This window comes from Bufo bufo, chromosome 3, assembly GCF_905171765.1.
Source record: "Bufo bufo chromosome 3, aBufBuf1.1, whole genome shotgun sequence".
NCBI lineage: Eukaryota > Metazoa > Chordata > Amphibia > Anura > Bufonidae > Bufo > Bufo bufo.
In genome coordinates this window covers 226,151,094-226,176,331 of record NC_053391.1, presented here as the reverse complement: position 1 = coordinate 226,176,331, position 25,238 = coordinate 226,151,094, and the positions used below count along the sequence as shown (strand labels likewise).

The following is a 25,238-nucleotide window of genomic DNA, read 5'->3' as shown; positions in this document are numbered from 1 at the left end:
AAACCCAGAAAGCTACCATAAGGAAACAGCCCTATCTTACATAGAGCGCGCAGCCAACCGCTGCGACTTCCTGACCCCGGGTATAACGGAGTCAGGCGTGGTTCTTGACACCCTCGTGACAGTACCCCCCTCTCTACGAGAGGCCTCCGGACACTCAGGACCAGGACTCTCAGGATGAGAGGCATGAAAAACCCGAACTAACCTGTCGGCGTTTACCTCAGACGCAGGAACCCACATTCTTTCCTCGGGACCGTAACCTCTCCAATGCACCAGATATTGAAGAGAGCGGCGGACCCGATGGAGAATTAACAATTTTGGATATCTGAAATTCTAGATTACCATCCACAACAACAGGAGGGGGTGGCAGCGGTGACGGTTCTAGAGGTGGAACATATTTTTTGAGTAACGACTTATGAAAGACATTATGGATTTTAAAAGTCTGAGGTAACTCCAGGCGAAAAGCCACGGGGTTGATGATGGCTACAATTTTGTAAGGACCAATAAACCTAGGACCCAGTTTCCAAGAGGGAACCTTCAATTTAATATTCCTAGTAGACAACCACACATCGTCATTCACTCCTAGGTCCGGACCTGGCGACCATCTCTTATCAGCCATGCATTTGTATTTACCTCCCATATTTTTCAAGTTAGCTTGCACCTTCTGCCATACCGATGAAAGAGATGACGAAAACCGTTCCTCTTCAGGAACCCCAGAAGACCCCCCCTCTTTGAAAGTACAGAATTGGGGATGAAAACCATATGCACCAAGAAATGGTGACTTGCCAGTGGATTCCTGACGACGATTATTTATGGCAAACTCAGCTAACGGTAAATATGATGACCACAACTCTTGGTTTTCAGACACAAAACATCTTAGATATGTCTCCAGGTTTTGGTTGGTACGCTCAGTCTGTCCATTCGACTGAGGATGGAAAGCTGAGGAAAAGGACAAGTGTACCCCCAAACGGGAACAAAAAGCTTTCCAAAATTTAGAAATAAACTGGGTACCCCGATCCGAAACAACATCGGAGGGGACCCCGTGAAGCTTCACGATTTCACTGACGAATACCTGAGCAAGAGACTTAGCATTAGGTAGTGCGGGTAACGCAATGAAGTGTACCATTTTGCTAAACCTGTCCACTACTACCAAAATAACTGTTTCACCCGCAGACAAAGGTAAGTCAGTGATAAAATCCATTGACAGATGTGTCAATGGTCTATTGGGAATAACGAGTGGTAATAGAGACCCTGCAGGACGTGTATGTGAAACTTTTGCGCGCGCACAGGTAGAACAAGAAGACACAAAATCCAATACATCCTGACGCAACCTTGGCCACCAAAAACGACGAGACAATAGCTCCAAGGTTGCTTTACTACCCGGGTGCCCAGCAAGTGCCGAATTATGATGTTCCTTTAATAATTCGAAACGTAGGTTCAACGGTACAAACAATTTCTCTGAGGGGCAAGAGACCGGGGCGTCTCCCTGGGCCTCTAACACCTTCCCCTCCAGAACAGAGTGTACCACAGAAACAACCACTCCTCTTTGAAGAATGGGCACCGGATCACTCACATTACCCACTCCAGGGAAACAACGAGATAGTGCATCCGCCTTGGTATTCTTTGCCCCAGGACGATAGGTAATAACAAAGTTAAACCTGGTAAAAAATAGCGACCACCTAGCCTGTCTAGGGGTGAGACGCTTAGCTGATTCGAGGTACAGAAGATTTTTGTGGTCCGTAATCACAGTGACGGGGTGGACTGCCCCCTCTAAAAAGTGACGCCACTCCTCAAACGCAAGTTTAATAGCTAATAGTTCCCTATTGCCAATATCGTAGTTCTTTTCTGCTGCAGATAGTTTTTTAGAAAAGAAAGCACAAGGACGCCATTTGCCAGGAGACGGACCCTGAGACAGCACCGCCCCCACTCCTACCTCTGACGCATCGACTTCAACAATAAAAGGCTGAGAGACATCAGGTTGGACTAGTACAGGTGCCGAGGTAAACCTCTCTTTTAGAGAGGAAAAAGCAACTTTAGCAGCGTCAGACCATTTAGAAAAATCAGTCCCCTTCCTAGTCATGTCAGTAAGGGGTTTTACAATAAGTGAATAATTTTTTATGAATTTCCCTTTAGAAATTCGCGAAGCCCAAGAACCGTTGTAGTGCTTTGAGGTTCTCAGGAAGATCCCAATCTAAAATTGCCTGGACCTTCCTAGGATCCATACGGAAACCTGCAGCAGATAAAAAATAACCTAGGAATTGTATCTCCTGAACGGCGAAGACACATTTTTCAATTTTAGCATATAATTTATTCGTCCGTAGGACCTGCAGTACTTGTCTGACATGCACCTCATGTGTTCTCGGATCAGACGAATAAATTAAAATATCATCTAGGTATATTACCACAAACCTGCCGATTAGATGACTAAAAATGTCATTAACGAAATGTTGAAAGACGGCAGGAGCATTGGTCAGACCGAAAGGCATGACTAGATTTTCATAATGCCCCTCAGGGGTGTTAAAAGCTGTCTTCCACTCATCCCCCTCCTTAATACGAATCAGATTGTAGGCCCCTAAGATCAAGTTTGGAGAACCACCTTGCACCCGCAATCTGGTTAAACAGGTCAGGAATGAGAGGAAGAGGGTATGGGTCTCGGATGGTTATCCGATTTAATTCGCGAAAATCTAGGCAAGGACGCAGGCCCCCATCTTTCTTTTTAACGAAGAAAAACCCTGCAGCCACGGGTGAAGAAGAGGGTCTGATGTGTCCCTTAGCCAAGCTCTCGGAGATATAATCTTTCATGGCTTGTCTCTCTGGACCTGAAAGATTATATAACCTGGTCTTGGGTAATTTTGTGCCGGGAATAAGGTTAACCGGGCAATCATAAGGACGACCCTTTTCAGAAAAAACGTCCTCAAAATCCGAAATAAATGTAGGTAGGGTAGTTATGGAGGCGACTAAGCAATTGCTATTTATCTCCCTGGCCTGCCAATCCACCACTGGTTTGTGCGCTACCAACCAGGGAAGACCCAGCACTACCGGAGTGGGAAGCCCCTCCAGAACATAACATGAAAGCATCTCGTTATGGTGGTCCCCTACCCGAAGTTGTAAATTATGAACAATGTGGGTGAGGTTTCTCTGAGACAGAGGAGCAGAATCAATAGCGAATATGGGAATAGGTCTCTGTAGCGTACAGAGAGACAAACCCATAGTGTGGGCAAAATGGGCATCTATCAAATTTACCCCTGCTCCACTGTCTAGAAAGAAAGAAATAGTCTCCGTCTTATCACCAAAAACAATAACCGCTGGCAACACAAATTGCGATGTTCGTATGGAGGAAACGTATACCCCCCGGCTGACATCCTCCACACAGTCTGGGGTTAGTAGTTTTCCGACGGTCTTTTGTTTCTGAGGAAAGAAGGACAGACATTAATGAAATGACCCCTCTCCCCACAAAAAAAACAAACCCCAAGCCTACGGCGAGCCTCAGGAGGACGGACCTGACGAGTAGTTCCTCCTAGCTGCATAGGCTCGTCTAAGTCCGTACAGACTAACTGCTGCTTGGGAGGGGTTACCAATGGCTCCGGTTTTTCAACCTGTCCCTAAGGCGTCTATGTATTCGGATAGAAAGGGACATAACTGCATCAAGGGAAAAGGGGGTCTCATATAATGCAAGCGCATCCTTAACCCTTTCGGATAACCCAGAGCAGAACTGACTCCTGAGAGCCGGGTCGTTCCATTGGGTATCCGTAGCCCACCTACGGAAGTCAGAGCAATACTCCTCTACCGGCCACTCTCCTTGTAGGATTCTCCGTAATCTTGATTCAGCCAGTGCGACTCGGTCAGGGTCGTCATATATGAGACCCAAGGCCCCGAAAAACTCATCTACTGACCGAAGAGCCTGGGAATCAGTAGGTAAAGAGAACGCCCAGGACTGCGGGTCCCCCTGCAGCAGGGAAATAACAACCCCCACCCGCTGTTCTTCATTACCAGAGGAGTAAGGGCGCAGTTTAAAGTATAATTTACAGGCCTCACGGAATGTCAAAAACTTGTCCCTTCCCCCAGAAAATCTGTCAGGCAACAACCTGGTTACCAGTAGCAACCGCTGGGCTTGCGGTCTGTTGTAATTGCTGCTGTTGCTGGAGGACCGACGCCTTCAATCCTGCCACCTCCAAAGACAGGCCATGAAATTGTTTGGACAGAGCAGCAATTTGATCCATACTGGATTCTAAGTAGGTAAAAAACAAATTTATATTTTTTTTATTTTTTTTTACCTACAAAAAATAAGGGCCAGATATAATGTAATGACCGGCGTCACGCACAGGGAGGGAAAAGGGAAAACCCTGCCCAAGGGAGAGGGTAAGGTGGTGATCCCTGACTCACCTTGCGGCTGGCACCTGACTGCCCTGACGTCCCTAGACGGGTTCCTCACCCGTGCAGCGATCACGTGCCTAAACCCTGGCTTTCCCTAAAATGAGCCCTAGATAGTGAACGGGCCGGTGGGATCGCTAGTCCGCACCACTAACACTAAGAGGGAAACACCAGGGAGAGGACAGACAATACAGACAAACACATACACCCAGGTGGGCGACCACAGCAGACCACAAAGGTCCAACAGGGATCCGGAGGGTAGCGTTCTGGACCAACAACCAGAGAACGCAGCAACACAGCTCCAGAGGGTCAGAAAAGATGTCCAGGCAGGAAGCTCTATATCTGGCAACCAGAGAAGTGTGAGAGGGGAATATAAGGAGGTTGGGAGTGCTGGACAAGGAACAGCTGAGGAGAAGGAGCTACGGATCCCTGAGTGAGCCAAAAGGGTTGGCAAAGCAAACCCAGAAAGCTACCATAAGGAAACAGCCCTATCTTACATAGAGCGCGCAGCCAACCGCTGCGACTTCCTGACCCCGGGTATAACGGAGTCAGGCGTGGTTCTTGACACCCTCGTGACAGGGACAAATTTGTGACATTCCGTGAGGCCTGTAAGTTATATTTTAAGCTGCGCCCTTACTCCTCTGGTAATGAAGAACAGCGGGTGGGGATTGTTATTTCCCTGCTTCAGGGGGACCCGCAATCCTGGGCGTTCTCTTTACCCACTGATTCCCAGGCTCTCCGGTCAGTGGATGAATTTTTTGGGGCTTTGGGTCTCATATATGATGACCCTGACCGAGTCGCTCTGGCTGAATCAAAATTACGGAGACTCCTACAGGGAGAGCGGCCAGCAGAGGAGTATTGCTCGGAGTTCCGTAGGTGGGCTACGGATACCCAGTGGAACGACCCGGCTCTCAGGAGTCAGTTCTGCTCTGGGTTATCCGAAAGGATTAAGGATGCACTTGACTGTATGAGACTCCCTTTTCCCTTGATGCTGTTATGTCCCTTTCTATCAGAATAGATAGATGTCTGAGGGACAGATTGAAAAATCCTGAGCAATTGGTAACCCCTCCCAAGCAGCAGTTAGTCTGTACGAACTTAGATGAGCCTATGCAGCTAGGAGGAACTACTCGTCAGGTCCGTCCTCCTGAGGCTCGCCGTAGGCGTGGGGTTTGTTTTTTCTGTGGGGGGAGGGGTCATTTCATTAATGTCTGTCCTTCCTTTCCCAAAAACAAGAGACCGTCGGAAAACTACTAACCCCAGGCTGTGTGGAGGATGTCAGCCGGGGGGTATACGTTTCCTCCGTACGAACATCTCAATTTGTGTTGCCAGCGGTTGTTGTTTTTGGTGTTAAGACGGAGACTATTTCTTTCTTTCTAGACAGTGGAGCAGGGGTAAATTTGATAGATGCCCATTTTGCCCACACTATGGGTTTGTCTCTCTGTACGCTAGAGACCTATTCCCATATTCGCTATTGATTCTGCTCCTCTGTCTCAGAGAAACCTCACTCACATTGTCCATAACTTACACCTTCGGGTAGGGGACCACCATAACGAGTGTCTTTCATGTTATGTTCTGGAGGGGCTTCCCACTCCTGTGGTATTGGGTCTTCCCTGGTTGGTAGCGCACAATCCAGTGGTGGATTGGCAGGCCAGGGAGATATTGGAGTGGAGTGAGCATTGCAGAGAAAATTGCTTAAATAGCAATTGCTTAGTCGCCTCCATAGCTACTCTACCTAAATTTGTTTCGGACTTTGAGGACGTTTTTTCTGGAAAAAGGGTTGCCAGAAGTTACCACCTCACCGTCCTTATGATTGCCCGGTTAATCTGATTCCCGGTGCAAAATTACCCAAGACCAGATTATATAATCTTTCGGGTCCGGAGAGACAAGCCATGAAAGATTATATCTCCGAGAGCTTGGCTAAGGGACACATCAGACCCTCTTCTTCACCCGTGGCTGCAGGGTTTTTCTTTGTTAAAAAGAAAGATGGGGGCCTGCGTCCTTGCCTAGATTTCCGCGAACTAAACCGGATAACCATCCGAGACCCTTACCCTCTTCCTCTCATTCCTGACCTGTTTAATCAGATTGCGGGTGCTAGGTGGTTCTCCAAACTTGATCTTAGGGGGGCCTACAATCTGATTCGTATCAAGGAAGGGGATGAGTGGAAGACAGCTTTTAACACCCCTGAGGGGCATTATGAAAATCTAGTCATGCCTTTCGGTCTGACCAATGCTCCTGCTGTCTTCCAACATTTCGTTAATGACATTTTTAGTCATCTTATCGGCAGGTTTGTGGTGATATACCTAGATGATATTTTAATTTATTCGTCTGATCTGAAAACACACGAGGTGCATGTCAGACAGGTACTGCAGGTCCTACGGACGAATAAATTATATGCGAAAATTGAAAAGTGTCTTCTCCGTTCAGGAAATACAGTTCCTAGGTTATTTATTATCTGCTTCAGGTTTCCGTATGGATCCTAGGAAGGTCCAGGCAATCTTAGATTGGGATCTTCCTGAGAACCTCAAAGCACTGCAACGGTTCTTGGGCTTCGCAAATTTCTACAGAAAGTTCATTAAAAATTATTCGGCGATTGTCAAACCCCTTACTGACATGACTAGGAAGGGGACTGATTTTTCTAAATGGTCTGACGCCGCTAAAATTGCTTTTTCCTCTCTAAAAGAGAGGTTTACCTCGGCACCTGTACTAATCCAACCTGATGTCTCCCAGCCTTTTATTGTTGAAGTAGATGCGTCAGAGGTGGGAGTGGGGGCTGTACTGTCTCAGGGTCCGTCTCCCGGCAAATGACGTCCTTGTGCTTTCTTTTCTAAAAAACTATCTGCAGCGGAGAAGAACTATGATATTGGCAATAGGGAACTATTAGCTATTAAACTAGCGTTTGAAGAATGGCGTCACTTTTTAGAGGGGCAGTCCACCCCGTCATGGTGATTACAGACCACAAAAACCTTCTGTACCTCGAATCAGCTAAGCGTCTCACCCCTAGACAAGCTAGGTGGTCGCCATTTTTTTACCAGGTTTAACTTTTTTATTACCTATCGTCCTGGGGCAAAAAATACCAAGGCAGATGCATTATCTAATTGTTTCCCTGGAGGGGGTAATGTGAGTGATCCGGTACCCATTCTACAAAGAGGAGTGGTTGTCTCTGCGGTACACTCTGTTCTGGAGGGGAAGGTGTTAGAGGCCTAGGGGGACGCCCCGGTCTCTTGCCCCTCAGAGAAATTGTTTGTACCGTTAAACCTGCGTCTCGAATTATTAAAGGAACATCATAATTCGGCACTTGCTGGGCACCCGGGTAGAAAAGCAACCTTGGAACTATTGTCTCGTCGTTTTTGGTGGCCAAGGTTGCGTCAGGATGTAATGGATTTTGTGTCTACTTGTTCTACTTGTGCGCGCGCGAAAGTCTCTCATACACGTCCTGCAGGGTCTTTATTGACACTTGTCATTCCCTATAGGCCATGGACACATCTGTCAATGGATTTTATTACTGACTTACCTTTGTCTGCGGGTAAAACAGTTATCTTGGTAGTAGTAGACAGGTTTAGCAAGATGGTACACTTCATTGCGTTACCCGCACTACCTAATGCTAAGACTCTTGCTCAGGTATTCATCAGTGAAATCGTGAAGCTTCACGAGGGCCCTTCCGATGTTGTTTCGGATCGGGGAACCCAGTTTATTTCTAAGTTTTGGAAAGCTTTTTGTTCCCGTTTGGGGGTACACTTGTCCTTTTCCTCAGCTTTCCATCCTCAGTCGAATGGACAAACTGAGCGTACCAACCAAAACCTTGAGACATATCTAAGGTGTTTTGTGTCTGAAAACCAAGAGGTGTGGTCATCATATTTACCGTTAGCCGAGTTTGCCATAAATAATCGCCGTCAGGAATCCACTGGCAAGTCACCATTTCTTGGTGCATATGGTTTTCATCCCCAATTCTGCACTTTCAAAGAGGGGGGGTCTTCTGGGGTTCCCGAAGAGGAACGGTTTTCGTCATCTCTTTAATCTGTATGGCAGAAAGTGCAAGCTAATTAGAAAAATATGGGAGGTAAATATAAATGCATGGCTGATAAGAAACGGTCGCTAGGTCCGGACCTAGGTGTGAATGACTATGTGTGGTTATCTACTAGGAATATTAAATTAAAGGTTCCCTCTTGGAAACTGGGTCCTAGGTTCATTGGTCCTTACAAAATAGTAGCCATCATTAACCCCGTGGCTTTTCGCCTGGAGCTACCTCAGACTTTTAAAATTCATAACGTCTTCCATAAGTCGTTACTCAAAAAGTATGTTCCACCTCTAGAACCATCACCGCTGCCACCCCCTCCTGTTATTGTGGATGGTAATCTAGAGTTTCAAATATCCAAAATTGTTGATTCTCGTCGGGTCCGCAGCTCTCTTCAATATCTGGTGTATTGGAGGGGTTACGGTCCCGAGGAAAGAATGTGGGTTCCAGCGTCTGAGGTAAACGCCGACAGGTTAGTTCGGGCTTTTCATGCCTCTCATCCTGAGAGACCTAGTCCTGAGTGTCCGGAGGCCCCTCGTGGAAAGGGGGGGTACTGTCACGAGGGTGTCAAGAGCCACGTCTGACTCAGTTATACCCGGGGTCAGGAAGTCGCAGCGGGTGGCAGCGCGCTCTATGTATAAAGATAGTGCTGTTTCTTAATGGTAGCTTTCTGGGTTTGCCTTGCAACCCTTTTTGGTTCACTCAGGGATCCGTAGCTTCTTCTCCTCAGCTGTTTCTTGTCCAGCACTCCCAACCTCCTTATATTCCCCTCTCCCACTTCTCTGGTTGCCAGATATAGAGCTTCCTGCCTGGACTTCTTTACTGACCCACTGGAGCTGAGTCGCTGTGATCCCTGGTTGTTGTTCCAGAGCGTTACCCTCCGGATCCCTGTTGGGCTTTTGTTGTCTGCTGTTTTCGCCCACCTGGGATTATATGTTTTGTCTGTCCTCTCCTTGGTGTTTTCCTTTAGTGTCAGTGGTGCGGACCAGTGATCCCACCGCCCTGTTCACTACGTAGGGCTCATCTTAGGGAAAGCCAGGGTTTAGGCACGTGATCGGCGTACGGGTGAGGAACCCGTCTAGGGACGTCAGGGCAGTCAGGTGCCAGCCTCAAGGTGAGTCAGGGGTCACCACCTTTCCCTCTCCCTTGGACAGGGCCTTCCCATTTCCCTCCCTTTGCGTGACGCCGGTCATGACAGTAACCCTACAATGCGAGCAAGTTTTCTTAAAGATATTAGTTCTTTGGACAGTATAGCACGAATTTCTTTGCGAATCGTATGCAACTTCAGAGCTGGAAGGCTTAATAGATCTAAACCGAGTATTTATAAGGAATCCTAAGAATTCCAGTTCTTTTGAAGGAATCAGAACAGATTTTTTGTGGTTTATAAGGAAACCCAAATCTGTAAGGAGAGTTATGGTCCAATGTAGGTGTCGGTGAATGAGTTTGAGGGAAGAGGCCATGATCAATATATCGTCCAGATATATGATTAGTCAAACCCCTAGACTTCTGAGAAGTGCCACCACAGGCTTCATCAATTTGGTGAAGCACCATGGGGCTGAAGAAAGGCCAAAAGGGAGGCAAGTAAATTGCCATTTTTGGTCCTTCCATAGAAACTGGGGAAAATGGTGGAAAGAAGGGTGAATGGGGACAGTAAGATATGCATCTTTTAAGTCTATCTTCACTAGCCAGTCGTTGTGAAGTAGAAGGTCCCGTAGAAGATGGATACCTTCCATCTTGAAATGTTGAAATGTAAGGAAATTGTTGAGATTTCGTAAATTTATCACCGGTCTGTGACCACCATCTTTTTTCTTGACTAGGAATATGTTGCTTATAAAACCTGGTGTTCGGTATGGGACAGGAATTATTGCTTGTTTTTTTTTAATAATTCCTCTATTTCTGTTTGAACCAGTTGTTCGTCTATTTTGGAAAAACGTATCTGGTGAGGCAGATGTATCTGTATTGGATTTGTAATGAAATCCAGTTGATATCACATTACAGTATTGAGTACCCATTGGTCGGATGTTATTTTGGACCAGACGTGGGAAAAATATTGGGTCCTGCCCCCTAGTGGTATCATATAGATGAGAAATCTTGAGGCTTACCTGTGGGAGGGCGAGATCTGGGAAATCCTCTGTTACCACGTGCTCTCCAAGGTCTTCCTCTGGGTGGGAAGAATGGGGGAGGCTGGTAGGGTGTTGGTTGGTATTGAACCCTCTCTTGAGGCACATTGGGGCCTTTGTTGTATGAACGGCGGACTTGAGTCCAGCCGGGCTAGCGGCCCTTTCCAAAAACACGAGGATTAAAAATCCTTTTAAGAGATGTCTGGGCCTTGTCAAGGGAATTAAAAAGCCCTACATATTTATTGAGATCTTTTAAAAAAGAATCTCCAAATAAAACACCCTCACTTGAAGGATCTGGGTCATTATGTGCCAGGTGGACTAGCTGTGGATCTAGGCGCATCAATACAGACTTACGCCTTTCAGAGCATGTTGCTGCATTGGTATTCCCTAGAATACACATACAGTAGCTCTCTGTGCCCAGCCACGTAACACTTCTGTGTTAACTGGTTCACCAGTAGATGTAGATTGTTCTGCCATGTTCATTATTTTGGTCAGTGGACCTAATAAATCCAATAATTTATCTTGGATAGATTTGAAAGATCTATCTATCCCCTTTAGTGGGTGTTTTCCTGTTTTCAATAAATACTTAGAGAGTCCCGGATCAATATCTGGCGTAACGGCTGCTTTAGAAGGCAAAGAGGGGCGAGGGCACTCTGCCCTAAGTTTGTTGCGATCAACCTTATCCAAAGGTTTATTTACTAGGGATGCAACGTACTTTGCTACTTGGGGTAGCGGAGCCCAATCCCCTGATCTGGGATGTTTTATTTGGCTTGGTGTAAAAAAAAGGGTAAACCCTGAGTATCTAATATAACTGAACCAGAATTTTCTGGTATAGGGGATTCATCCAAACAATCATATTTAGCCTCCTCACTATCATAAGCATATTCCGCATCTGAGGAATTAGACGCTGCGGATGATTCCTGGCTAGAGTAATCTACATATGAATCCGGCTTATTGCGTCTAGAAGATGTATGTGCCCGCTTAAGACTATTCTTCCTCTGGAGCCAAGGGTCTAGAACGTGAGGGGAGAGATTGGTTGGACAACCATGGTGAGACGGCGTCTTAGAAATATTTATACTTTCTCCTGCCATACATTTAGTAGGAGAGTCATCATTGTCCGTAATTTTACGCTTTCGGGTGGAATTCCCCGGTCTGTGTGTGGTCGAATCGTCTGCTGACCAAAAATGTTCGGAAGGCGTCGAAGGATGGATGTTGGGTTCAGAGACCTGTTTAGCTTTTGACATCGCCATGGCCACGGATTTTTTGATATTATCATTAAGCGATGATATAGCCGATCCAAGGGCCTGTTTTATAGACTTGTCAACTAACTCTTTAATAGTATTAGCTGAAATTCCTTCAAATGCAGGTGTATGTATTTCCTGCTCCATCCTCGTTTCCACACCCTCATCAGACATGTTCTGAAGAGGTATATATAGTGTTATTTATATATATTAATGAGGTAAATTATATCTATTATAAGTATATAATGACATTTTTTTTATAAATATGAGGTAAATAATAAACCTACCGTAATCTAATAAGTGTTAAAAATCAACCCTTATGTTGTAATTAACACTAAATATTAGTTTTAGTTGGAGTAATACTATTTGGGTACTCTAGGTGGCAGGCTAGGATAGGATAGGGCGAGATAGTTATGTTTCTCCTGTCAGAATGTCCAGCCTCTGACAGGAGAGAATGCCCGCGAATAGCAGTATTATAACTGCATTGCGGTCAAAATCTCGTGAGATTTCGGGGGGGGGGGACCCGAGACGTGGAAAAATGCGCTGCCGGTATTCCTTGTGAAGCGGAGAAGGGACCGGAGGGCACTGGAAATACAGAGATAAGTAGGAAAGAGAAGAAATATATATATATATATACAGTACAAACCAAAAGTTTGGACACACCTTCTCATTCAAAGAGTTTTCTTTATTTTCATGACTATGAAAATTGTAGATTCACACTGAAGGCATCAAAACTATGAATTAACACATGTGGAATTATATACATAACAAACAAGTGTGAAACAACTAAAAATATGTCATTTTCTAGGTTCTTCAAAGTAGCCACCTTTTGCTTTGATTACTGCTTTGCACACTCTTGGCATTCTCTTGATGAGCTTTAAGAGGTAGTCCCCTGAAATGGTTTGCACTTCACAGGTGTGCCCTGTCAGGTTTAATAAGTGGGATTTCTTGCCTTATAAATGGGGTTGGGACCATCAGTTGCGTTGAGGAGAAGTCAGGTGGATACACAGCTGATAGTCCTACTGAATAGACTGTTACAATTTGTATTATGGCAAGAAAAAAGCAGCTAAGTAAAGAAGAAAAATCATTACTTTAAGAAATGAAGGTCAGTCAGTCAGCCGAAAAATTGGGAAAACTTTGAAAGTAAGGGCTATTTGACCATGAAGGAGAGTGATGGGGTGCTGCGCCAGATGACCTGGCCTCCACAGTCACCGGACCTGAACCCAATCGAGATGGTTTGGGGTGAGCTGGACCGCAGAGTGAAGGCAAAAGGGCCAACAAGTGCTAAGCATCTCTGGGAACTCCTTCAAGACTGTTGGAAGACCATTTCAGGGGACTACCTCTTGAAGCTCATCAAGAGAATGCCAAGAGTGTGCAAAGCAGTAATCAAAGTAAAAGGTGGCTACTTTGAAGAACCTAGAATATGACATATTTTCTGTTGTTTCACACTTGTTTGTTATGTATATAATTCCACATGTGTTAATTCATAGTTTTGATGCCTTCATAGTCATGAAAATAAAGAAAACTCTTTGAATGAGAAGGTGTGTCCAAACTTTTGGTCTGTACTGTATATAGGGAGTACAATTATACATATATGAGAGGACACAGTATTGTACTTAGCTGTCTTCTGATGAGCAATAAAGAAAGAGGAGGAGTTACACTGCACAACAGTTTATATTGACTAAGGATCAAGACATGATTGAATACCTCAGTACCTCATTTGAATATCTGTTGCTATGCAGAATATGATATATACACATAAAAAAAAAATTCTCCTAAAGTATACTATTATATATGTATGTTAATATTGCTATTTGAGCATTAAAGAAGGTTAATGCAATGATACGAGCCTCCCGTCTGCCATAAAATTGTTTTTTTTACACAATAAAAGCACACAGAGCTATAGGGACTGAATATTGCGGATGTGCTAGCGGCCATCTAGCAACCCATGTCCTCAGCTCTATACCCAAAATCCCGGTGACAGGTTCTCTTCAACCTGTTCTGGACATAGGGCGTACCGGTACGTCCTATGTATTTCCGATCACCGCCGCTCGGCGGGCGGTGATCGGAACCCGGGGCCTGCTCAAATCATTGAGCAGGCACCTTGGCTTAATGTGAGGAGGGGTCCAGTGAGCCCCCCGTGTCAGGGATCGCCGCAAACCGCAGGTCAATTCAGACCTGCGGTTTGCGGCTTTTACCTTATGTGGCGATCGGCGGTGCCATCGGGTCCCCATGCGGCTGTAGGGGGGACCCGATGGCATGGAAGGCAGCGCGATGCCTTCCTTAGGCATCGCGCTGCCTTCCGGTGACGAGCCTGTGAGATCCAGCCCCCTGGATCTCACAGGCCGGAAGCTGTATGAGTAATACACACAGTATTACTCATACAGCCAATGCATTCCAATAAAGAAGTATTGGAATGCATTGTAAAAGAGATTAGACCCCCAAAAGTTGAAGTCCCAAAGTGGGGCAAAAAATAAAGTAAAAGAAAAGTTGAAAAAATAAAGTTTCCCCCCCCCAAAAAAATTAAAAGTTTCAAGTAAATACAAAAAAGTCATTTTCCCCAAATAAAGTTAAAAAAAAGTTTACATATTAGGTATCGACCGGCTCTATAAAAATATCACATGACTTAACCCCTCAGGTGAACACCGAAAAAAAAAAAAAAACTGTGCTAAATAAGCCAGTTTTTTGTCACCTTACATCACAAAAAGTACAACAGTAAGCGATCAAAAAGGCGTATGCCCACCAAAATAGTACCAATCTAACTGTCACCTCATCCCGCAAAAAATGAGACCCTACCTAAGACAATCGCCCAAAAAAAAAAAACTATGGCTCAGAATATGGAGACACTAAAACATCATTTTTTTTGTTTTAAAAAAGCTGTTATTGTGTAAAACTTAAGTAAATAAAAAAAAGTATACATATTAGGTATCACCGCGTCCGTATCGACTGTCTCTATAAACATATCACATGACCTAACCCCTCAGATGAACACCGTAAAAAAATAAAAACGGTGTAAAAAAAGCCATTTTTTGTCGCCTTACATCACAAAAAGTGTAATAGCAAGCGTTCAAAACGTCATATGCACCCCAAAATAGTGCCAATCAAACCGTCATCTCATCTCCAAAAAAATTTGCCCCCACCAAAGATAATCGCCCAAAAACTGAAAAAACTATGGCTCTCAGACTATGGAGACACTAAAACATGATTTTTTTTTGTTTCAAAAATGAAATCATTGTGTAAAACTTACATAAATAAAAAAATTGTATACATATTAGGTATCGCTGCGTCCGTGACAACCTGCTCTATAAAAATACCACATGATCAAACCTGTCAGATGAATGTTGTAAATAACAAAAAAAAAACGGTGCCAAAACAGCTATTTCTTGTTACCTTGCCTCACAAAAAGTGTAATATAGAGCAACCAAAAATCATATGTACCCTAAACTAGTACCAACAAAACTGCCACCCTATCCCGTAGTTTCTAAAATGGGGTCACTTTTTTGGAGTTTCTACTCTAGGGGTGCATCACGGGGGCTTCAAATGGGACATGGTGTCCAAAAAAAACAGTCCAGCAAAATCTGCCTTCCAAAAACCGTATGGCATTCCTTTCCTTCTGCGCCCTGCCGTGTGCCCGTACAGCAGTTTACGACCACATATGGGGTGTTTCTGTAAACTACAGAATCAGGGCCATAAATAATGAGTTTTGTTTGGCTGTTAACCCTTGATTTGAAACTGGAAAAAAAAATATTAAAATGGAAAATCTGCCAAAAAAGTAAAATTTTGAAATTGTATCTCTATTTTCCATTAATTCTTGTGGAACACCTAAAGGGTTAACGACGTTTGTAAAATCAGTTTTGAATACCTTGGGGGTTTCTAGAATGGGGTCATTTTTGGGTGGTTTCTATTATGTAAGCCTCACAAAGTGACTTCAGACCTGAACTGGTCCTTAAAAAGTTGGTTTTTGAAAATTTCTGAGAAATTTCAAGATTTTCTTCTAAACTTCTAAGCCTTGTAACATCCCCCAAAAATAAAATGTCATTCCCAAAATGATCCTAACATGAAGTAGACATATGGGGAATGTAAAGTAATAATTATTTTTATAGGTATTACTATGTATGATAGTAGAGAAATTGAAACTTGGAAAAAATTTTGACTCCATTTTACCAGTGTCATGAAGTACAATATGTGACGAAAAAACAGTCTCAGAATGGCCTGGATAAGTAAAAGCGCTTTAAAGTTAAGGAGTTAAGAAAAAAAAAACTCACGTCATCCATTTGGTGGCACCAGGGTCAGGACCTGCGCTTCAGCGTGATGACGTTTCACAGCAGAATCGGCGAAACGTCATCACTCTGGAGCGCAGGTCCGGAGCTTTCAGTCAGCAGCGAGTGTTCACTGCAGCGCCATGACATGGATGAGTTTTTTTTTTTTTTTGCACAAATAGAGAAGGGGGCATTATTAATATTGGGAGGCACTAATATTACTGGGGGGCTCTAATGAGGCATTAACATTATTGGGGGGCATTATCCGAGACTAACAAATGCTCCCCCATAAGCCGTGCCCCTCACAATGAAACTACTTACATGGCTCCCCGCACCACTGCTTCTCCCCATCCGGTGTCAGGGGAGCAGCCAATGGCAGGCAGGGACGAGCCTCCACAGTATCGTGCATTTTATAGTCTTGGATAACCCCTTTAATACTAGGAGCCACATTATGACATAGCGACTTAACACCCTGTGTTGGCCACCTTCGAGGTGTGGATTAACTTGGCCAGGATTGCCCTTTACCGTTAGGAAAGGTAGCAGCCCTAACCTCAGGCATGAGAGTTTCTCGCATTGAACTCCTGTGTGTCTGACCTAAAGGGCAAGAATACGTGTTCACTGGTGACAATAAACAGTCCCAATTAAGATCATGAGAGTACGTAGCGATAACGTCGCTCCAAAAGAATCCTGGTGTCACATGACAGGATAACATGACGAACCTGTCCCATACCGATGACGTCATGAGAAATCCCTCACTTGCTGGGACGGACTGGCCAGAAAAAGGAGGGAAAAGCGTACTTCCGGGGTGTACGTCACGTGACTTCCTGTCCGCCTGTTCCGGCGCTTTTCTGACGTCACGGCGACTGGTTGGGCGCTTTCTTTGTTTCCGGTTTCTTCCAGGCGGTTGTTCTGTAGTGAAGATGGCGTACCGCGGACAGGGCCCAAAAGTGCAGAAAGTGATGGTCCAGCCCATCGTATCCTTCTCTGTTCTGGGGGATTTTGTCTGGGACTCGGGGAGCTGCTCTCTTGCTGTAGAGGGGCAGCGCCTAACGCATGTGCGGGTGTGAACGCGCTCACGTGTTAGCTGCGCTTTGTACTGGGCGGCCAGTAATAGATTGCCCGTGTATGTGCTGATTGTACAGCTGCTGGGTGTGACTGGCTGGGCACAGCAGAGTTGTGTTTGTAATCATGGAGCACTGTAGGTGTTGGGCGCTCTCTGGTGTGAGGAGCCTTGTATTATGCATCTCCGGTTTTTACCTTAACCTGTTGTGTTCAGAATCTGATCTTCAGGTATCTACAGAATGTAAGTACACACAGAATATTCATCTCTTCTCTTCCATTAAAGGGCTGTCCAGTTTTTAGATACCGATGACCAGGTTATCAATATGAGTTCAGTAGGGAGCTGACACCCCCCTGATCAGCTGGGACGATGTACATGAATGGGAGCTGGGACTGTGTACATGAATGGGAGCTGAGCTGCAGTACGCTGGGACTGTGTACATGAATGGGAGCTGGGACGGTGTACATGAATGGGAGCTGGGACGGTGTACATGAATGGGAGCTGGGACGGTGTACATGAATGGGAGCTGGGACGGTGTACATGAATGGGAGCTGGGACGGTGTACATGAATGGGAGCTGGCTGCAGGACGCTAGCACAGCCACTGCATAGTGGACAGAGCTTTCTGGTGCGTCCACTGTTTAGTTTCCTTTTCACATATTGGTTATCTGTGTGGAGGATATATCAATATCTAAAAGCTGGACAACCCCTTTAAGGCCGCCTTTACCTTGTGTTTAGGAGGTGTGTGGAGTACAAGATCATCTTGTTCTACTATTGATGCAGATCTAGGTGACCATACACATTAGGTAGAAGCGGGTTATTGGTTGGAAGGCAACAACTGTCTGATTCTTTCACAGACATGGTCACACGTTTTAGTTCATACTGGCCATGTGTTCAGTGAAATTTGGTGATGGATGGAAGATTTTTCTGGGAACGTTCTTTTAGAAAGAATTTTTTTCCACAAATTATCTTTCTTTGAAGTTTTTCATCCGATGTTCTGTCAGATGGCTAAAACGTTTGCTAAATGTCACCCGAGGAACAATCCTTTTGGTTGAAATTGTGTTTTTTTTTAACTGTAGACTAATAACTTCTTTAGGCCATGTTCACACTGCGTTTGTAATGTACATTTCATGTATGAGCGGAGACATTTCCTCATATGTGTAGACTGTCCGCGATTAATTAAACACTTTGCCTCAATTCCGATTAATGAAGATTTTGTGTCTTGCTCTTATACATGTAATATATCGAGGGCATAGCGTACATATACTTTATGCTAGGCACAGGACTAACGTATATTTTGGCACGACTTCTGCAGATACATGTAGTACAGACCCTATATTATATTCCAGACAAAGATGAAATGCATGCAGATTGCAGCAGGTCTAATAGAAGTGCTAGGCTGCCAGGGGCCATCTCTTTGTACTTTATTATACCTGACATGATGCTGTAAGGTCACGTGTGAGATTTGGCGCTGGGCCAGTACATGTAGTCTGTATTTTACCTTTCCCTATCCCTCGCCGTTTACCAGCAGCAAATGAATGACCTGCCTGGAGGCACCTAGTGCACATGTACTAGCCATAGGACAGGTGCAGGGCAGCCGCTCTTTACTTAGTGTGGGCCCGACAGGTGCAGCTCAATGAATGGGGCAATAAGGAGCAGTGCCAGGCCTGCTCAGGTGACCAGAACCTGGGACAATGCATGTGAGAATGAGCTCCATGCTTCCAGGTACACGTGCAGAGCAGCAGCAAGAACAAGCGCCCTGTCTGAAAGGTAACATGTACCGGGGAGCCACCTGCACTGAGCTTTAATCCATCGTCCAGCCCTACTTTAACATCTACTGGCCTGGCTACCTTTTTGTTTTCAACAGTCTATGATATCCCGGCTTACTTCACTTTTGTACTCAGTCTTTCAAAGGACAAAAAAATTACAGCACAGGTTACCTTTCTTTTACTGTGCAGCCTATGCGTGACATACACCACTGTAGGGTATAGAGTGGCATATGCTGGTGCTTTATTTGGAGATTTCCCCAGCATATGTGCCAAGCAGTGTGAACATGGCATCAATGTACCCAAAACTATAGTCCCATTCATATATGTAAATGTGTACCAAAAAAGCCATCATGTAGGACAACTTTCACAAATGATAAAAAGACAAAAATCCAGAAAACAAAAAAGTGACACCTTATGCAGTAAAGCAGTGCAGCACCCAAGCAAGAGAAAAATGGTGGAGATATATATGATCAGCAATGGTATAAAGCAACCTGCGATCAGTGTCAGATGTATTCACTCACTGTGGCTGTATACATCTAAGTATAGTACACACCTTAAAGGAGTTGTCTGGTTTCAGGAGAGAACTTGACAACAAGGGATCCAACTACAATAAAGAAGTGATCATTACTAAGTTGTCAGATTCTGTGCTTCCTCTCTGATTTTCCCAGCAGTGAACTGTTTACCTGTCTGGAGAGATGACATCACAGCAGCATGTGACTGCTGCATCCAGTCACTGGCCTCTTCAGTGCACCACTACTTTATTGCACATGGATCCCCTGTGTAGTCAGGTTTCCTCCTGAAATTGGACAACCCCCTTTAATAAAGATAGATGCAACATGCCACGATGGCTGCTGGCAACCAAGGGGACCCACCGCACCAGACATTTCGCAAGAAGCTTTGTCTGAGGGTGCGGTGTGAACATAGCCTAATATGGATGACCTCCAGACAGCTGTTCATACAGCGGTCTCCCTTTGCTGATGTCACTTACTGTTACTATTACAGAGATCTCGGATCCAAGTGTGGCTGTATGAGCAGGTGAACATGCGTATTGAAGGCTGCATCATCGTAAGTACTATGTCTGACCGTCTCCAGTCCATTGAGACCGTGTCGGGCACATTTCGCTGAGAGATATGACTGGCTTGGTGTATGTTTCTCATCTTATATTTCTGGCATCGCTGGGTCAGATAAATGCCAAAAGGACCACAGGTTTTCATTCCTGACCACTGGGAGGTGGGGCCCAACATGTCTGGCCCCACATAGTGGACATTTATTGCATATGTTATTCCTGTACTGCGAGTTAGTTTTTGGCTAGAAATAGAGGGAAAGCCTTCTGAAGCTTGTAGCAACATCCTGCCCATGTGTCTGTAGCCTAGTTGTCCAGCCCAGGGGTTAGTTGCTTTGATTTATATTGTCTTGTCATTTGCAGGGATTTGATGAGTACATGAATCTTGTTTTGGACGATGCTGAGGAAATCCACATGAAGACAAAGTCACGGAAACAGCTTGGTGAGTTATTCATGTGACTAATATGTGGAAAATAGGATAAAATGGTTTCTTGTGTACCAACTTTTAGTTTGCAACATAATTTTATGTTTCTATTGGCAGGTTATTATAGCCAAGTGATAAAGTACAGGGAAGATCCACTATATTGGACTGTACTTTCTCACTTGGCTATAATAGCCTGCGGTGCTTTCACTCAAGACTCTTCATTAAAGGGGTATTCACAGGATAAGGGATAACTCTTAGATTGGTGGGGGTCCTACCACTGGGGGCCCTGTACCCCCTGTAGCTTCCCTGAAATGACCGGAGTTGCCACTCCATTCATTTCTATAGGAATTCCGGAGATAGCTGAGTACAGCGCCTATGTATTATTTATTGGTTTCATACTACTCCTTGGCTAAAATACTCCTCAAATGGTAAGAGGATTAATTTTACTCTTCTAGGAAAAAAATGAAGTGCGACCTCTGCCTTAGACTGTACCCCCTGCCAAGTGACACCCTGCTAGATATGCCACATTGCAAAAAAAATAAAAAATGCCCCATTTTACAGGCATGTCTAGGTGCACTGTCATTAGTAAATGTGGGCCACTGTACTGCACCTTTGGCAGGATTTCTTATAGGGCAGCGATGGCAAACCTTTTAGAAGCCAAGGGCCCAAACTGCAACCCAAATGCAAAATACCTCAATGCAAAAGATAGGAAGTGGTGAGCTATGTATTATACCTCTAAGATAGATATTTAGATAGCAGTATAATATCCCATCGCCTCCTTTATATATACATCATCCATATACAGGGCAGTATATTACATAGCTCATCTCTTTACATTCATCCTCCAATGGAGGGCTTCCATAATATGGAGTCCATATATAGGGTTGAGGCCTACCTACGTTGACTCGGGTGTCCTAAACTGTATGGGAGTCCACCACACGCTGAGGTTGCAAGGAGGAGGGCTGTGGCCAGAAGCGTAGTAGTGTGTCTGACTTGCTGATGTCGGCACTCCTTCCTGCGTGTGGCAATGTTGCCAACAGCCCACACAGAGCTACTGGAGGGCGGGCGCGCTGCCAGCCAGGACACGTCACCGTGCCTCACATTTAAAGAGTGACTGGCTGGCCCCCAGATTGCCAGTCCAGCCTGCCTATAATCTGGCCCATGGCATCGCCACCACTGTTGTAGGGCATCTGTCAGCAGACTTGTACCTTTTTAAACTGGCTGACCTGTTGCGTGTGCGCTTGGCAGCTGAAGGCATCTGTGTTGGTCCCATATTCATAAGTGCCCGCATTGCTGAGAAAATTTTTTATTATATGCAAATTGGGCCTCTAGGAGCAACAGGGGAGTTGCCATTACTCCTAGAGTCTCTGCTCTGTCTGGAACTGCCGCTTCCTCTGCACTTTGACAGGACCGGGTGTAATTGCAGAGAGAGCTGAGTCTTGGGGTGTAATGGTAACGCCTCTATTATTCCTAGAGGTAAATTTAAATATATTAAAACATAATTTTTCTCAGCAATGTGGGCACATATGAACATGGGACCAAAACAGATGTCTTCAGCTGCCAAGTGCACATGTAACAGGTCAAGCAGTTTCATAGGTACAAATCTGCTGACAGATGCCCTTTTAATCTCTTCAAGGAACTGAATATTTGGCTATGTGATTGATTTTCTTTTTTCTTTTCCTCACAGGTCGTATTATGCTTAAAGGAGACAACATTACTTTGCTACAAAGTGTCGTAAATTAACCCCCATAAAGTTTCAAGATTTTTTTGGACATACTTTTTTTTTTTTTTCTTTTTAACTACCCCAAGTTTGACGCTCCTGAGCAACCTGATGCAAAGTTGATGTGAACTGTTCCGCTTTGTGATTTTTCATGAAGTCTAGTATTGCCGGTGTACATTCAGTTTTTTTTTTTGTTATAAATAATTTCTATTTGTAATCTATATTGTTGTCTGTTTCATGAGCTGGTGGTATGGATAGGCAACATGCCAACGTTGCTTTTAGGAACCATCATTCCATATACCTAACAGATCTAAAGTGGTGAGCTCTGGCACGTTACATATTTGCAAAGTGTTAAACCCAACATTTTCTCTTTCATACTTCATGACGGCATACCATGAGAAATGGCCGGCCTCCATCCAGGTAGAGACAGGAAGAATGAATTTGACCCTCCTCAGTGTCATCCTGTCCTTCCAGGTGGGAGACGGATTATTCCTCATGGCAGTTGCTATGGGTCTGCATCTGTGAAGGCAGGCCGAGGCTACTGGATTTATTTCTTCTATGCCTTAACCACTTGAGGGAAGCAGGCAGCACCCGTTCCCTATTTGAGTTTCTGAGGTACTGGGGAGTCTGTTGGTAGGGGACCCTGCTCCTTATCTCCCGCTCAGCGCAACAGGCGTGGAGGTCCATGTGCTGACCCGACACTCAAGGAGTTCCTCCGGTCTTGTAAGTGCTCCTCATCGTAACCCAATACTTTTGGCGCTTGTGATGCCGTCACAGGAAGTTGGATGTGTTCCACATGTGTTCCAGCAAGAACTTCCAGCATGCGTGACGCACGTAAAGGGGGCAAAGCTTAATTTGGCACGCAGATCAAGGCGGAAATCGCCCTCTGATCTGAGGTCTGTAGGTAAGAGAGATTTCAAGGGGACGGAGGTTCAGAGGCCGGACAGTATGTCTGTCTGAACTGGGAACAATCTAGATGGAGACCTCTGGGGCCTACTGTTGTAAGTTTTTTCCACTTGTGGGGGATGCTGTATATTTTTACTTATGCTAACCCCCTTGTTACCTCTGTCACCCTCTCTCCCTATGTGCATGCAGAGTGATAAGGATGGTGCTCAGAGAGCTAAATCTAGTCCTAAAAATAGGAAGTGTGTGATGTGTTTGGTAAAATTACCAGACAATTCAATAATCCGCAGCACTCGCCGGTAAATGATGAAAATAGTGGTGATTTATTCACTCAAGCAGCCAGTATACAGCGACGTTTCGACCTCAGTTGGTCTTTATCAAGCACTGCTTGATAAAGACCAACTGAGGTCGAAATGTCGCTGTATACTGGCTGCTTGAGTGAATAAATCACCACTATTTTCATCATTTACCGGCGAGTGCTGCGGATTATTGAATTGTCTGGATGAGTTGGGACCCCCAGCCAGGATCCCTATCTGCGCGCACCATTTGGCTTGTAAGCCATTTTCTGGTCAGTACCCAAATGAGTGGGATGAGTAGTGCTGCCAACCCCTGAATTTTCTACATGGTAAAATTACCAGATACATGTGATAAGAAAGTCTGCAAAAAATGTACTGCCAATATGGCTGAAGACTTGGTTCCCTCCATCAGAGAAGAGTTAAAGAGGTTATCAGAGTTAAATGTATGCTAATAAGTCTTATAGTATTATATTAAACTATTTTGTAAATCACTTACATTAGCTATTTTGCTCTGTTTAGCCAGTTCACATTTGGGTCATGTGACCCCCGACGTCATCAACCCTTCTCAGGCACTGACGTCTCGTTTACAAGCTTCTCCCTGCATGAGGGAATCGCCCGGCTCTGTAAACGAGACGTCAGAGCCTTTGGTGCCCGCCCCTCTCCTCACACAGCCTCGACGATGGTAAGCGATCGCTCATGCGCGATACTTACCAGAGCCGAGGTGATAGATTTTCTCAGGGTATGTGTCTGGGGATCGTTATTACAGCCCTGGCCCCCTCAACAAGTCCCCATTACACTGTTAATACCCCCCCTGGGAAAAAAAAGGAAATAATTGACCATCATATAGCTATAGCTACATCTAAGCTATATCTTTATCTAAGGTATAGCTTAGAATCAGCGTGACTGTTTGTTTTTTTTTATGCAAATTTAGGTTGTGCAGAGCTGGGTGAGGGGAAGGTCAGATTGTTGACGCCCACAAATATTCATGAGGAAGAGCTCAGGCATTGTTATATGCCCCCTCAGCATGTAAACACAGCAATAACAAAACCATGAAAAGGTGTAAGTATGGGTTTCTCTCAAGAAATCAAGCTTAACCAATGTATATGTATGTCCTGATGAATTTTATGAGGTTAAAAATTTGTTTCCAAAACTCGGATAGCCCCTTTAAAGGACTTCTGTCATCCCACTAAAGTGATTTTTTTTTTTTTTTTTTGGGGCTAGTTAAATTAGTTATATAGCGATATATGAAAATATAATTGTGTTACTTACATTGATCCAGCAGTTTATTCAAAAAACGAAGTTTTATCATATGCAAATTCGGTCTCTACCAGCAAGTAGGGCGGCTACTTGCTGGTAGCTGCTGCAGAAATCCGCCCCCTCCTCTTGTTGATTGACAGGGCCAGCCGGGTTCTCCTCCGGCCAGCCCTGTCGGCATTTCAAAAATCGCGCGCCTGTGTGGATTCGGCGCAGGCGCTCTGAGATGAGGAGGCTCGTCTCCTCAGAACTCCCTCAGTGCGCCTGCGCTGATGACATCACCAAAATAGAAGACGTCATCTGCGCAGGCGCACTGAGGGAGTTCTGAGGAGATGAGCCTCCTCATCTCAGAGCGCCTGCGCCGAATCCACACAGGCGCGCGATTTTTGAAATGCCGACAGGGCTGGCCGGAGGAGGAGATCCCGGCTGGCCCTGTCAATCAACAAGAGGAGGGGGCGGATTTCTGCAGCAGCTACCAGCAAGTAGCCGCCCTACTTGCTGGTAGAGACCGAATTTGCATATGATAAAACTTCGTTTTTTGAATAAACTGCTGGATCAATGTAAGGAACACAATTATATTTTCATATATCGCTATATAACTAATTTAACTAGCCCCAAAAAAAAAAATCACTTTAGTGGGGTGACAGAAGCCCTTTAAGGGATGCCTGGTCCCACTACCTCAAAGCGTAGGGAACCTAAAATGGTTTGCTCTAATTCCTTGTCAGATTCAGAGCAAGACTCAGAGTTGGGC

The 25,238-nt window shown here is 44.9% G+C and overlaps 1 protein-coding gene and 1 long non-coding RNA gene across 2 annotated transcripts; one reads left to right on the top strand and one right to left on the bottom strand.

The window, feature by feature from the left end:
- Window positions 1-312: 312 nt before the first annotated feature.
- LOC120995048 lies at window positions 313-22,390 on the bottom strand. Its single transcript, XR_005777520.1, has 3 exons — window positions 22,115-22,390; window positions 14,388-14,404; window positions 313-322 (listed from the first exon to the last, which is right to left on the bottom strand). It is a non-coding gene; the product is annotated as an uncharacterized LOC120995048 (long non-coding RNA).
- SNRPE (small nuclear ribonucleoprotein polypeptide E) lies at window positions 16,837-22,089 on the top strand. The gene is made up of 5 exons (XM_040424013.1): window positions 16,837-16,974; window positions 17,277-17,303; window positions 19,830-19,892; window positions 20,254-20,332; window positions 22,002-22,089. Exons 1-5 carry the CDS (start codon window positions 16,921-16,923, stop codon window positions 22,055-22,057), a joined length of 279 nt encoding a protein of 92 aa, XP_040279947.1. The 5' UTR covers window positions 16,837-16,920; the 3' UTR covers window positions 22,058-22,089.
- Window positions 22,391-25,238: the final 2,848 nt, after the last annotated feature.

Coding starts and splice junctions, on each gene's coding strand:
- SNRPE (XM_040424013.1), top strand. CDS start 16,921: ATGGCGTACCGCGGACAGGGCCCAAAAGTGCAGAAAGTGATGGTCCAG. Junction 17,304..19,829: donor TCTTCAGGTATCTACAGAAT/GTAAGTACACAC, acceptor TTACTATTACAG/AGATCTCGGATCCAAGTGTG. Junction 19,893..20,253: donor GTATTGAAGGCTGCATCATC/GTAAGTACTATG, acceptor TGTCATTTGCAG/GGATTTGATGAGTACATGAA.